Here is a 14,872-nt window from a genome sequence, read left to right as displayed (position 1 = left end):
CTGAGATACCAGTTAGTGTTCTCAGTGAATGGTATTGTTTTGATCTCAATGCCTGTGACTGCTGGATTTGTTTTGTCTGGCTACATTCATTTTGACAGTCATTTGAAAAATGGTATCATTTAAAAGGCAGCTTTTCCCCACCAGAATTTCCATGGTGGCCTCTTAGTGCAGCAGCAATACAGTGACTGATTTGTCGTTCAGTTCCTAAACTCTATCAACAGATCTGTGAAATCATTGTAGTGTCAAGCAAAGCACAACACACATGAAAACAAAAGGAGATGATGGTTTTTTTATGCCACAGCTTGTGACCAGTGCCCCTGACAGTCTCAGGTGTGGGAGATGCCATGCCTTTCAGAGTCTAAACTGCTCATGGCTTAAAGCTAATCCCCTAAACTCTTGGAAAAAAAACTAGCAATGGCATCACTCCAGACTGCTAAGGGCAAAACTAACAGAGCAGAAGGAAGTTGAGATCAGATGTCTGTAAAAAAGTAATTTTACCTTACTGTTCTCTGCATCTTATCTGATAATGGATCCAAAATACAACCTCTCTTCCTTTCTCTCCTCTGCCTCCAAAAAACCCCCCAAAAAACAAAAACAACAACAAAAAAACAACCCAGAAAAGTTTCTAATAACTTCAGGAACAGTGAAATTATACTCCAATTCTTCCTACAGGCTCACATAAAGTGCAGTATTTAGTGGCCCCATTGCTCAAAACTAGGTGCTACTGCAATCAGGTTTTCTGTCTTTTGTGTCCTCATGAATAGGTCTGAACATTGCCAATGTCAGAACAGTCAGGACACAATGGTAAAAATTCCTATTCTCAATCTCTTTTTGAGTCTTTCATGGCCATCTGAACATCCTTGTTTTGGACTATTTGAATAGATTTGAAACATCCTATTAGAATTTCAAGTCACATTTATTTACAGTGTTATCTTTCTAAGCATGAAGAGCACTCAGATAATCACTTAATAAGAGGAAAGCAAGGTTAATGCTTTTAGTTCCTGTCTCTGCTTGGTGGCAAAAGTACAGACATTAAAATTCTCATCTCATGTTCTAAAAGCCAGAAAGTCACTGACTAATGAAAATTTGAACTTTGTTGTCCAGTGGAGAAGCAGTCACCAGTGAAATGTGTGTGACAAACCATTAATTTCCTGATTTAGTCGTAGTGAAAATTGAAAAGTGGCAAATTGAGCAAGGCCCCTCCTCAGAGGCAACAACAACAACAACAAGGACTAGCTGAGCCAAGGAGGGTAAAACTCAGGAGAGAACAAGACACAATGATTGATTAGCTCTGTGTCATCATTAAAAATAAACACAAATCTGGATAAACCTCCTCAAACCGCGCGCTATCCACCCACCAGGACAACCCGACGCGCGCAACTCCACCGACAACCCCAAAATTAGCCGGGCTCTGCTTTCCCCAGCTGTGCTCACCTTTCACTGTCACGTGCACGCTCTGGCTGGTGGACAGCTGGGGCTGGACCAGGACGTTGCAGGTGTACTCGCCCTCGTCCACCTCCTTCTGCACGTCCGAGAGCTTCAGCGTGCCGTTGTTCTCGAACGCCACTTGGCGATGGTTGAAGGGCAGCAGGTTGGAGTTCTTGTACCACTTGATGGAGTAGTAGGGGTACCCGATGACCCTGCAGTGGATGTAGGTGTCCCTCCCGGCAATAGCCGTGATGTTCTTCATGGGCCGGATGCTGGCTGGCCCTGCCAAGGCAAGGAAAGGAGCTCTTGAGGACAATTTAGAGGCACGTTTTCTCGAGGGAATGTGTGTAATTATTTCTGGATATGCAGATGTTAATGGGCATGGCTTGCGCCGCACTTCTTAGCGTTTGACTGATTTTTACTTTTAAGAGCTACTTAAGCAGTTTCCCTAATCTTTGTATGCTCTACTTTTTTCCTTACCCTGCAGCATCCATGCTAATTACGTGGGGGTATATATTTGTGTTATCCAACACTTGCCTGATAAAATCTTTGCTGTGTTACAAATTAAAAGGCTGAGTGTGATTTAATTAATGTGAAATACTAACACCGATATGGAGCTAGACTCCTGTTACACATGAGAACATTGAAACAATTAGCTTTTTTTATTTGCTGTGTATATAAAGTATATATACCCATAAGGATGGGTATTATGCCACGTAGAGCCAGAAATTCAAGCTAAAGTTCTGTACACATGAATAATTACAATGGATGTTGGACAAGTAAAGGAGGAAAGGAAAAGGAAAACAAAACATGCACAGCAGGACTAAAGCAAAGAGACTGTGAACTGGTAGAGATGAGTAGGGGAAAAATAGACTAAAGGACACAAGCCAAAGGGTTCTTCCAACATTTAACCATACCATACACTTTCTAGATGGGGCTGGAGAGGCAGGGGGGAAAAAGAGAGCAGGGGGAGGAAAGAAGAGGACAAAACCAGTAAGCCGGTTTTTGGCATTCCAAAATCTCATCACATGCAACAATCTTCTTCTCCACTACAATGAGCTATGTGTGTTTTTTTTTTTTTTTGAGGAGCTGATTTGACAAGCACCTCTTACGTTTATTCGAGCCTGGTACAGGACGACTCCCGCAGAGTTGTTGGCGGTGCAGCGATAAACGCCCCCGTCCCGGACCTGGGTGTTGGAGATGTTCAGGTAACTGACCACGTTGCCCTCGGAGGTGATGATCTGGCTGATCCGGTGGCTGCCGTCCTTCACGATGGGATCCTCGTCCAGTGTCCAGGTGATGGTGGGCAGGGGAGTCCCCTTCACGTTGCACATCAGGGACACTGGCTCTCCTGGGCTCACCACTTTCTCGCTGAAGGCAGAGATGATTTTGGGAGTTCCGTCTGCCGAGGGAGAGAAGAGCAGGAAAACAGTGCTGACGTGGTGTAAAGCTTGTCCCCTGTATTCTGGAGCATATTCCATGAGCCAAGATCTTTCTTAGAAGCAACATAAGCAATTGTTTTCCAGGATGTAACCCTAATTATTGAGAGAGGGAAATAAATTCTGCCAGTAGAGGACTTAAATGACCCTTTGCTTATGGCAAGTTTCTTTTACATCTTCTGAGAAACCTGGTAGTGGCTCTGCTGTAGGAAAAACACTTGAATAGGATCAGGCATCTCTATGAACTGCTGTGTTCCTGCAGAAAAGTTTTAAAACCATATGTGTTTTAAAACCATATGGAGTTCATTATAAAAGACATACAGCAAAACCTCAACACATTTGGAGAGTCTCTTCTCAAGGTAGATTTTAGATCCTTGGGAAGTTAAGGATGCATCCATCCTGTTTCCAAAAGCCAATCACAACTTGCATAGGCTGACTTCCCACAGCAGTTTAGTAATGACATGCAATGCCCCATTTAGGAAAGTATTAAATTAAGCTTTTCTGAATACAGATTGCCAGTAACAGCAATGATGCCAATTTCTTTCAGTGGTCATTTTGTGCTACAGATGAATATTTCTCTGAAAGAGAGCATAGAAACACTTTATCTTGTGAACTGTTTCTCAAAATACTCAGCTGTACTGGGGAAATGAATCAAGAAAATGGGTGGGCACAGAAACTTTGTGAGCAGGGAGCAGGATTAAATACCCACCTCTCCAGAGAGTTCAGTGGGGTATCATTTAGGAGTGCTGACACCCTGGTATTACTTATGAAGTCCTTTCTGTGGTCATGCAGTGTGTGTTTGTTTTTCTTTCAAAATGTTACTATAAAAACAGGGCTTTTTTATAAAAAATACCTTGCTTGTGACATAGTAAAAAGATAAGCACTGGCATTCTCAGAATGTTGAAAGGCCTCAACATCCCTGGACGAGCATTTGATTTTATTTGATTTCAATTTTTTTACCCCTGCCCCCTCTCTCTTTCATTTCTGTCCCATTGCTTATGTGACAGAGTTTCTAATTTATTTATTTATTTTCATTGCTGACTCTCTCCCTTTCCTTTGTGGATACTGTCACCTCATAGAAAACAGAACTGCAGCAAGATGGAAAAAAAAAAAAAAAAAAAAAGCAGCACTTTTTATCCTGAAAGGGAGCTGACAGAGGACCAATACATCTGTGAGCGTGCACACTATGCACCTCTGCCACCCCTCCTCCTCTTTTTTCCCCCTTTTTTAAATTCAAGTGACAGGCTTTTTTTTGAGATGAAAGCAGACATTATTTTCCCAGTGAGACCTGAGTGTCTTTGAAATCTTCCCTGCTGTTGCTCTCTGATAACCTGCACTCTCCCGACACCAAGATAGATTATCAATATGCTCTTTAGGCTTTCCTAGTCACGGGAGATGGTTGCCGAGGTAACTCGGTCCGGGCAGGTAATCTCTTCTTCTTCTACTAAAAATAGTGTCCATGCCATGCCTGCACCACAGCCTCATTAGAGAGATGCCTCTGTGAAAATTGATGACTTTCCTCACTTGATTATCATGTAGAACATTGTATCAGTTATTTAAGATGATCTCCAAGCCTTCAGCCAATACACCCAACCAGAAAAGCAATGTTTGGATTTTTAACAGAGACCTGCTTGGGAAGGATTTGTTTTTCCAAATTGATTTTTCCATTCTCTTATGAGTAGGGCACGATAAACCCCATGGACATTTAATGAGTACCCTGTTTTTTTGTAAACTCCACTGGTGCCAAAATGATTTTTGCTTTTATATATTCTTCATATATATTCATAGCTCTGTGGACCATTATTGTAGTTCCTAGCTAACTCCAGTACTTTTCCTACCCTGATGGACAGAAAGACAAAACACATTCCCAAAGGCCTCAGTCCCATCTTGCTTTTTCCTGGGAGCCAAGGATGAGCTACCCTCCCAAGACACTTTCTCATAAACAAAGTACAGCTAGTAGCTGAAGGAAAAGGGCCTCCAGAAGAGGTGAAACCAGGGGGAAGAATTACCTCATTACCTGAGGTTCTAACTGGGAATTCCTGTCAATTATGCTGATTTGCTAAATTTATAAAACTGTATTCACCCTATGTGGAGTGGGCATTTTTCCATATAGGCCCCTGGAGACCTCCAATTAAAGATCAGGTCCTATAACCTTCCCATTTTTATTACAGATTTCTTCCTTTACCAATACTGTGTCCAGTTCTGGGCCCCTCAGTTTGGGAAGGATGTTGAGACATTTGTGCACGTCCAGAGGAGGCAACAAAGCTGGTTAGGGGCTTGGAACACAAATTCTCTGAGGAATGACTGAGGGAGCTGGGGGCGCTCAGTCTGGAGAAAAGGAGACTGTGGGGTGCCCTCCTCACTCTCACAGCTCCTGAAGGTGCCTGTGCTCAGCTGGGGCTGGGCTCTGTCTGCAGCAGCACTGACACACCCAGAGCACACAGCCTGCAGCCGCACCAAGGGAAATACAGGCTGGATTTCAGGAAAAAGTTTTTCATGGAAAGAGTGATGATGTTTTGGAATGGCTGCTCGTGGAGGTGGTGCAGTCACCATCCCTGGGGGCGTTTAACAAAGCCTGGATGTGGCACTGGGGGCCCGGGTTTAGTTGGGCTCTTGGGGCTGGGTTGGACTCGATGATCTTGCAGCTCTCTTCCAACCCAGTGATTCTGTGAATTCTGTGAATATTGTCTTGAAAGCGTATCGCTTCATTTCTAGAGCTTTAAGACACCACCTCTCTAAAACGACATCCCCAAAGCCATCTTGTGCGTAATTTTGAAAACCAGACCTGCCAGGCAGGTGGAGACTGACCTTCCAGCACCACCTGGACGTAGTCTTGAGCTGACATCTTGTCCTTGCGCACAAAGCACTGGTAGGCGCCGCCGTCGCTCTTGGCCATGCCGTCCATGATCAGGTTCTCGCGGTTGACCCCGGTGATGCGCACGTTGTTGCCAGGGTTGATGATTTCCCCGTTGCGGTACCAGGACAGCTCCTGGTCCTCGGTCCCCGTCACGCTGCAGGACAAGGACACTTGGCTACCGACGCTGCTTTTGACTTTGCGCGGGCTGATGGTGGCTTTTAGCGGTTCTGGAGGTTTGAGTTGAAAGAAGGGAGAGAGAAAGGGAAATAGAGCGTATTCAGTATAAATGTGCATTTGTGTGCGAGTAACAAATCAACTCTCAGTTAAGGAGAACAATAAAAATCACAGCCATGCTCTTCTTAAAAGAAAACATCAAAACAAATAACAGATCACTGTGTTGCTCTAATGAAACCATTTTTCCACCAACGTCCATGACAAAAATATATATCTACAGGGAAAACAAATTCAACATCTAATCCCATGCTCAGGTGAACAGTAGGACTAGAACTACAAGTAACACCACTAGTGCTGGGGGATTTAACATGGCACTGCAAGGTTTTGGGAGGGCAGGAGGTTATTTCACATTAATTCAGTGTGGACCTTTGAATCTTGTGCATTAAGTGCACTCCTGAAACTCATTTTCTGGTTTAATTTCTGGCAAATGGAACCAGACTTACACTTTCCCAAAGTACTCCCTGATGTGAAAAGTGCAATAAATATCAATTACAAGATCATCTTTCAAGAGTGGAAGATGTTAATGCAGGTACACCCATGGATATCCATCTGATATGCCCACATTGAAGTGTTTTAGTGTGTGGGCTCACCAGATTTTCTGCTTTCATGTGGGAGGATTACAATGTTTTCAAGTCAGCCTAAAGAAACAGTGGGACAGGAAAATGCAAGATTTACGTGGCAAAAAAGAGGATGAACAGCACTGAAGAAAAGTCATAAATGTAAATGCAAGGAAAACAGTCTTTATCCTGCCACCTAGGATTTATCAGCACTGCAGAACACAGATTTCATCTCATGCCTTGTATAAATTCATTTGACTTCCTTATAAAGATAAGGGACTGCTATCACCACTGATACTATCTCTAACACAAAATACAGACTATCCTATTTTTTCTTTTAGCACCTTGCACACACACACGTGCACAAACAAACTTAAACAAGAAAAGTAACTTATTCACTTTATTAAATATTTTATAACAGCAAAGTTGGAATAAATCCATATTGGTTAATCAGGAACAGAGGCCTGGGAAAAAACCACACAGTGGCCTCAGACATTCTGGAGAAAAGTCCAAAGTAATAATTATCTGTGCTCAGATGCATGTTAAAAGTCACTGAATATCTCTGTTATCTATAAGAGCAATACAAAAGCTAAAAACTGGCAACAATCCATTAAACAAAGTAGACACACTCAAGTGTATCACCAATATCCCCGAGCCATGATGATGCAAGCAAGCCACATCCTCCATTGCAGAGGAGGGTAAAATTTCTTTGCCCAGCTTTTACTTCCTGCCAGACTAATCCAGAGAATTTCCAATGGCTGTCTGAGTGCAGAGTCATTAGGAAAAACACCTCACCAGGCACTGGGGATGCTTTGGTATCATTAGCAGTACAATTACATCATGTCTCTGCAAGTTTTGACTTTGCATCATATGAGACAGATGGAATTCAACTCCTTTTTTATGAATTTATTTTGATGAATACATTTAAAAACAAAGCTCCTCAGTTATAACTCAAGAATGGCAGATTTTTCACCTTGGTTTTATTTTGCCCAAAAGCATTATGTGCAATTATTTGTGAGGACATTTTTATGGCCTGAACTGTTCACAAACTTCTCCCTTTTCAGTTTGCTAGTCATGCTGTCTAGGTGGAAATGTTAGTTCACAGCGCATTATTTCTATTCCAGGAAGTAATTTTGTGGTTTTTTTCAACAGTAGTAGCATAACACTTTTCCAGTGTGGTGCTCCTGAAGTAATAATTATCTTTGTAGAATTTGTGAAACATTCAGAATATTCACACATGAATACTCAGCTGAGGGGAAGTATGAGTATTCAATATTACTGAGCACCATGAGTCATGGCAATGAGAGTTTGGCAGCTTTATTTATGAGAGCATTTGCAATTTCTTTTCCAGCACCCAATTCATGCTTCTAAATTACATATCCTCCATGTGATAAATTATAGAGCTACACTGGAAATTGCATCCATTTGCACTTCTGATCGCTCAATTGGCCAACTAACTCATCTCCTCAGAGCCTGCTTTGTGTCGTTCCACAACTTTGAGGACTTTAATCATTGCTAGGACAAATTAAGGAAACAGAAAGTACAGCAAGGTAAGATAACAACTTGATACTGATGCCTAAACAGTTTTGCTTTTATGAATTTTTCATATATTTGTAGCCCTGAAGAATATTATCATGGAGTTATGTAGCTCCTAGTATTTTTCCCACCGTCTCTTTCAAATTTCAGAACAGTAACCTAACATTCTAACACATTCCTGAAATGCTGTTTAGTCGTATTTTCAAGTAGAGGACCTACAAGAAGAACATTTTGTTTCACAACCAGAATCTGAGAAGACATAACAAGAAGTGAGGCAAAGAAACCATGGACCTATTCAAAAATTACCTAACCAACTGCTCTTTAATTGGACAGCATTTGTTAAGAATACTAATTTGTTAAACTTATAAAATTGTGGAGATCCAGTATTGGGTGTGTCCATGACCATTGGGACACTTGGAAGCTTGCAGTCAAGATCTGCTTTTTATTTTACTATTTCAGCACTGTTGCAAGGGTTTTTCTCTTTGGATATCAGGCAACAGCACCAACAATCAACTGTGATGGGACCTTTCACCCCCTGACACAGAAGAAGACTTATCTACTTCCCCAAATCTAAACTAGGCCTGAATGGTTTGTCTTGTGATGAATTATCTCAGCTGAAAACACCCTTAGGCAGCAATAAACATACTGAATGCATGGGAAAGGGTAAGCAGAAATAAGAGATCAACAAACAACTACTTTTACCATTCTAAAAGACCACTACAATTTTAATAAAATCAGAAATCTCTTTCTGAGTGTGTGGAGCGTTTTCCTCAATGCTGAGATGTTGGTATTGAGATACTTCCCTGGGACTGAGAGAAATTAGGAGACTTCTGCATGTCACAATCATTCACTGGTGACACTGGCTCCTAATCTAAACTATTTCTTTATAGTTTGGCTATAAGTATTATAACTATTTATAGTTTAGCTGTAATGATTTTTTTATAATATAGCTATAATTAGTTTAGCTATAGCTAACTGTAACACAGGTACATTTATTATAGTACACTGTGTTTTTATCTACTAGTAGTTATTTTTGTGTTATCCTGTGTAGTAAGTAAGTCTATTTAAAGTCTTGTGTCTGTCTTCCGTGTATCTATTTTAAATAATTCATGTTGTAGTAGGCCTGAGTGGTCATTAGGAAGGACTTGTGAGTGAGAGTGGGTTTTGGGGTGCTGGTTGTGGCAGGATGTGTCCTTTCCCCTCTCTACCACAGATGGTTGGTGCATATGGAAGAGATAACCCAGGCAGGTGAAAGGCCCAAAGGGGTCATCTCTGGCACCAAAAGGGCTCAGGCCCCAGCTAGGAATCAACATCTCAGTCTGGAGAGAAGATGCAGAAAGGGATAAAAGCAAAATAAATATTCTTGAGTGAGAGACACTGTTTTACAAGGACTATGAAAGACACATGGATTATCACAGAGGCAGAAGCCTCCTACACACATACACCCTGACAAAAATACGGGACTTCCCTGGAGTCTGGACGCAGATTCCATGGTTACTTTCCTGGGAATTGAGGGAAAGGATTTTGATGTGTGCTCCATCACAAATTGGTTGGTAAGAAACATTGGTTCCTAAGTTAAATTATTTATTTGCTAGCTGTAAAATGAATGGTATCTTTACCCTCATGCTGTATTTATTTACTATTAGTCTCTTTTGTCCTTATTCCTGCGGAGTATATAATCTGTTTTAAGTCCTATGTCTGTTAGTTTTGTGTCTATTAAATAAATAATTCATTCTGTAATCGACCAAATCAGCCATTAATAAAGAACTTGTGAATGAGAGTGGGTTTTGTGGAGCTGGCCACCTCAATAAAGCTTCTGCCTGCTGCCAGAGGCCTGGGCAAAAGACAGGGACTTACCTAAACCCCCACATCTACTCATAACACTGGTTACCTCAATAAAAGCTGCTGTCTGTGGGTTTTTTGTATTTATTTTCTACGTCTGTTGAGGTTGGAATTGAAGGCACTTGAGACAGTATTTCATGTTTGGACTCAGGTTATTATTTCTTATCAGTGAAACAGTCTCACAACCATGAGTTCTGCAGCTTTTCATTAGCAAGGCATAAAATGGTTAACCACCTCTTGTTACACGGCCTTTTAAGACTAAACTATGTAATTAAGAAATGACACTTAGATTATTTTTCCTTTTAACCCAATAACTGATCCTTCAAAGCCTGCCATGTGGACTTTTCTGTCCAATCACCTAAACCCATGAAGAAGAAGGAAGAAGGTGAAGAAGGAAGAAGGTAATTGGACTCAGGTTATTATTTCTTATCAGTGAAACAGTCTCACAACCATGAGTTCTGCAGCCTTTCATTAGCAAGGTATAAAATGGTTAACCACCTCTTGTTACAAGGCCTTTTAAGACTAAACTATGTAATTTAGAAATGACACTTAGATTATTTTTCCTTTTAACCCAATAACTGATCCTTCAAAGCCTGCCATGTGGACTTTTCTGTCCAATCACCTAAACCCATGAAGAAGAAGGTGAAGAAGGAAGAAGAAGGTAAAGAAGAACAACTTGCTTCCACCCTAAAACCCCCATCTTGCTTCGTATCTATTATTATATCAAGAAAAACAACCTGCCTCTGCCCTAAAACCTCCATCTTGCTTCGTATTTATTCTTATATTCTAAAACCTCAAACTCTAAGTTTTCTACCCTGTGAAATTACACACTTCTAACTAACTTCACACCCGCAATCCTGGTGTTATCCATCAGTTTTGGAAGTTCTCTCCACGGCCTCAAATGTAGCGCTATCTTACGAGTCTGCGCCTTTTGGCGCACAAAGTTTAACATCCTCAGCATCTAGAATTCCAACAGCTGTCCCATCTAGAATTCCAACAGGGACTGCTCCAGAACCCCGTCCCAGGAAGGGACCGCTCCAGAACCCTGTCCCAGGCAGGCAGTGCTCCACGCTCTCCCCTCTCACTAGCAGCACCAACCCCGCGACCTACGTTTGACGTGCAGGCGGCCGATGACCTCGGCGGTGCCGTAGTTGTTCCACACCTCGCAGACGTAGCTGCCCGAGTCCGAGGGCCGCGTGTTCTCGATGAGCAGCCCCGTCACCGTCTGCCTGAAGCGGCTGTCGGGCTCCCAGGGCACGTTGTCCTTCAGCCAGCGGTACTTTGGTGCCGGGTGCCCTGATGCTTTGCAAGGCAGCTCCACTCGCTGTCCTGCCATGGCTTTGCGGTGGTCAAACCCATCTAGGATAGATGGAGCTGAATTCGCTGGGTCTGAAGCAGGAAACACAGAGAAACTCCTTTCAGCCTGAGGTTTAAAATTAGCTCGCTAAGCAATGTGTCAATATTTTTTTCTCCTGCATTTTCTGACTCGCCTGCCCAGTGTTTTGGGCACTACAGTTTGCTTCTCTGACCCAGCCACCAGTTTGAGTTGTGGTGGCTGGGATCCAGCAGCACATGCTGCTGAAGCAACTCATCACTGCTTGGAAATCCTCTCACTGGATTTTTTCCAGGTGGCAAACGTTTTGCTGGTCATCCTTCATGTTCCCTCTGAGAGGCACAGAGAGCCAGAAATGTGTTGCCTTAGCAATTATTGCCACTTCTCGACTAGATTGGAGCCAACACATTGTCCCTTCTCTTGGTGGTCTGAAGGCTTTGAATTAAAGGAGCAATTTATTCCCTTGTCAGGAGACAAATGGGCAAAGGCACAGGGATTTCTATCTGCAGTCAAAATGACAGACAAGCCTTTTCTTCTTCTGTGGGAAAAGAACTTAACGTGACAAGACCAACTTACAGCTTAATAGTGCATCTTTCTGTGCTCAATTTGCTGACAATTGCAGCCCTCACTTGTGCAGCACCTGGCACAGATTTATGTATCTCACAGATGTCTGGCAGGATTGCCTTCACCAGAGGTGCATGTACCCATCAGAAATAGTGCCTGGTTTGTAATTTCCAGTTTGAAAATTTTGCAAACAGAGGTTAACATTCTTTAAAATTTTTGTGCACCCCATCCTGGAGCTATTGCAACAAAAATACTGAAGAAATACTCATCAAAGTATTTTCTCATCACACACACATGCTTTGCTAAAGATTTCTGTCTCATAAAGAAATTCCACATGCTGAGTAGCTCCTACCTGACACACTGACCTCTTTTTGGGTATATCTAATCTTTTTGGGTATATCTAATCACAGCTGACTGGATGTAGGTGTGATTGCCACAATTCTGGCATTTTCAAGAGTTATTTTAACTTAGCAAACTCAGGTGCTGCTCACAGAGCAGCTGAAGCAGGTTCCTGTATGGAGCTGGAGAGATTAAAGGAGCAGTTCATGCTGAATTCAAGCTATTCCAAAAGTAATCAGTACCTGAGCTAGCTGGTTTAAAATGAGCTGAAATATATCTTTACGAATTGCAGCCACAACTGGGAGGGCACCCAGGAGAGCAAACATCTGAAGGCTATTCAAGTTAAACTATCAATACAGAAACCAAAACCATGACATTAAAAAATGGACTAGTTTATTTTTTTTTGTGTGTGTGCGTGTGACTACATCTTGATAAAATCCCCCAAAATGCCAAGTCCAGTGAAAGGTGGCAGCAGAGGTTTTTCTGCTTTCTAGGTGCCAGGAAAACACGGAGCCACTGAGGGCAAGGCCACATTCAGCTTGCTGAGTGTCTCATTAGGAAGGTGTCGGCGGTGGTTAAATGAGTGGCTTTGGATGAATCAGTGGCCTCGAGGTCCACATTTGGCACCAAGATGGGAGAAATTTTTGAGCTTGCCATGCTGTTTATGTCTGGCTCAGTGAAAGCACAATCTGCCAGCACGCTGTTGGGAAGCCCAATTTGACTAATTGATCAGCCAGCTCCTCTCTCACCCTTTGGGTCATCAGGCGTCCCTGTTACCAGGCACAGATTCTTTTGTGGGGAATTAACTGAGAGTAAAACCACAAGCAGGCAAGAAATTACAGCTTCTGGCTCTCAGGAAGGTTACATCTACAGGAAATAAATTTCTTCAGTCGGAAGTAGTAATTAAATATTTAAATAATTAAAAAGCATAAGGTTTTTTTAGAAGTATTGTCTGTGCATTCCTACTCAAGCAGCACAGCAGATCCTGGATTCTCTATCCCAGGGTCATTTCCCTTTGTTCCTTCTCAATTTGAGCCTTGTCAGCAGCAGCACAGCCTGGAGTCCCAGTTACAGGACAGCTAAACTGAGATTTGCCTACATAATGAAGAAAATTTCACCCTGCTATTATAGAGGAGGTTTTACAAATATATTCAGGGATACACAAGATATGATTCCAGTGCCCTGTTTTCTTACACTCTGTGGAAGAAAATAGATATTATATTAATATATAATACATATTAATATTTATTATACATTTAAATGGACAGTAAAAACATTTTTTTGGGTTGTCCCTGGAACAGACTCCTAATTAAAACTCCTACAGTTCATATATTCCAGTAAAGAGGAAAAATCCCTAAAATCCAAAAACCAAACAAAGCACAAAAGAAATCCAAGGGTTCATTTGAAATCACCTGCAATGAGGCAAAAAATACCAAAGTAACATAAACCAGTTCCAATATGTGTTTAGCCTCTTTTGAATTATCATTTTACTATGCTGTGACAGTCTGCTGCAAATGACTTCCTGCAAGGACAATGTTGAAAAACTAAGGCAAAAATACTGTTTTGAAATTTTCTACTTTGGACCTTCTTTAAGGGATAGAAGAGGAAAATTGTGTTTTAAAAATCACAAGAATTTTTCAGAGTGTGGAGGTTAAAAAGCAGCAATGATTTTGGGAGACAGGATTCATGGCAGGAAAAAAATTTTGTTGGAAAAGGACACTATAATGAGTCTTAGAAATATATTATGTTGTATGTTAATGGCTTTGGGTTTAATTTTATTTAGAAAGGCCATGTGATTTCAAGGAGATATTTGTACTCCAAATGAAAATTGGAACTTCAGTTTGTTCATTAATATGGACATATTAATTATTCACTATTTTTGCTATTTTTTGATTTTACTTGCTATTATCTGCACATTACCATTCTCACTGTTTCAAAACAGTAATGAAGCTTAACTTGTGTTAAATGTGGCCAGGAAACATGAGAAATATCCATCACAAACTATTTCATCTCTAAACAAGTGAAGAACAAATATGGATGGAAAAGGCAAGCAAAAATGTAGGTCTCGTGCAAGGAGACTTTTCATAACTATGTTCATGGAGTCTCTGATCCCAGTTCTTAAAGGAATCACTCTTTAAAAGTACAAATTCCAGTAAAGAAAAAGGAAAACCTGTTAGAGAAATACTAAGATGCAAACTCTGCCCCTGATTGCTGCACTTGCTCAGTAGATTAACAGGACTGGAAATCAGAACCCACTCTAGTCCTGATCAAGATAATTAACTCTGTTGAATTAAAAAAGCCAGTTATTGCACACAGGTAAAATTTGCTATTTCAATTTGGGCTGTGGAGGAGAATAGAAAAGGCAACTCTAGACAGAGATCATCCTTTAAGGTGTTCATTTCTCCTAAATTTTAAACAAGACAGAGCTTTCATTTCCCCCTTTTGTTCAGAGAGATAACCAGCATTTTTCCTGTGGTAACCAAGATACAAGCCTGATTTTATTTGTGCACCCACTGGCTCAGCCTTAACATGATTTCACACGGAAGCAGACCATATTATGGAGCCAGCTGGAAGGGTGGAATCCTGCCTGTTCTCAAAAGACCACAGCAGGCAGATTGTTGTGCAGGAGAACTTCTTCATCTGGTTGGGGAAAGCAGGGGCAAGAGTTCTACCCACAGGGGACACCTGTCAAAGGGAGAAACTCCTGGAGCTGACTGGTAAGTGATTCTAACCTGAACAATCC

General features: G+C 41.6%; 1 protein-coding gene across 6 annotated transcripts in view; it reads right to left on the bottom strand.

The window, feature by feature from the left end:
- Positions 1-14,872, bottom strand: part of DSCAM (DS cell adhesion molecule) — a 439,507-nt gene that overhangs the window by 169,517 nt on the left and 255,118 nt on the right. For 5 of the 6 annotated variants that reach the window (XM_039729460.1, XM_039729462.1, XM_039729461.1 and 2 more), the window contains exons 5-8: positions 11,004-11,282; positions 5,676-5,951; positions 2,534-2,830; positions 1,435-1,710 (exon numbers count right to left, since the gene is read on the bottom strand). In XM_039729460.1, the coding sequence (XP_039585394.1) occupies positions 1,435-1,710; positions 2,534-2,830; positions 5,676-5,951; positions 11,004-11,282 (1,128 nt within the window). Of the gene's footprint in view, positions 1-1,434; positions 1,711-2,533; positions 2,831-5,675; positions 5,952-11,003; positions 11,283-14,872 lie in introns of those variants that run through there. The other variant, XM_039729466.1, reaches the window with a different exon arrangement.

Source organism: Passer montanus, unplaced genomic scaffold (genome assembly GCF_014805655.1).
Source record: "Passer montanus isolate IOZ18808 unplaced genomic scaffold, ASM1480565v1 scaffold69, whole genome shotgun sequence".
Classification (NCBI taxonomy): domain Eukaryota; kingdom Metazoa; phylum Chordata; class Aves; order Passeriformes; family Passeridae; genus Passer; species Passer montanus.
The sequence above is the reverse complement of the archived record's forward strand: the minus strand, read 5'-3'. Positions and strand labels throughout refer to the sequence as shown.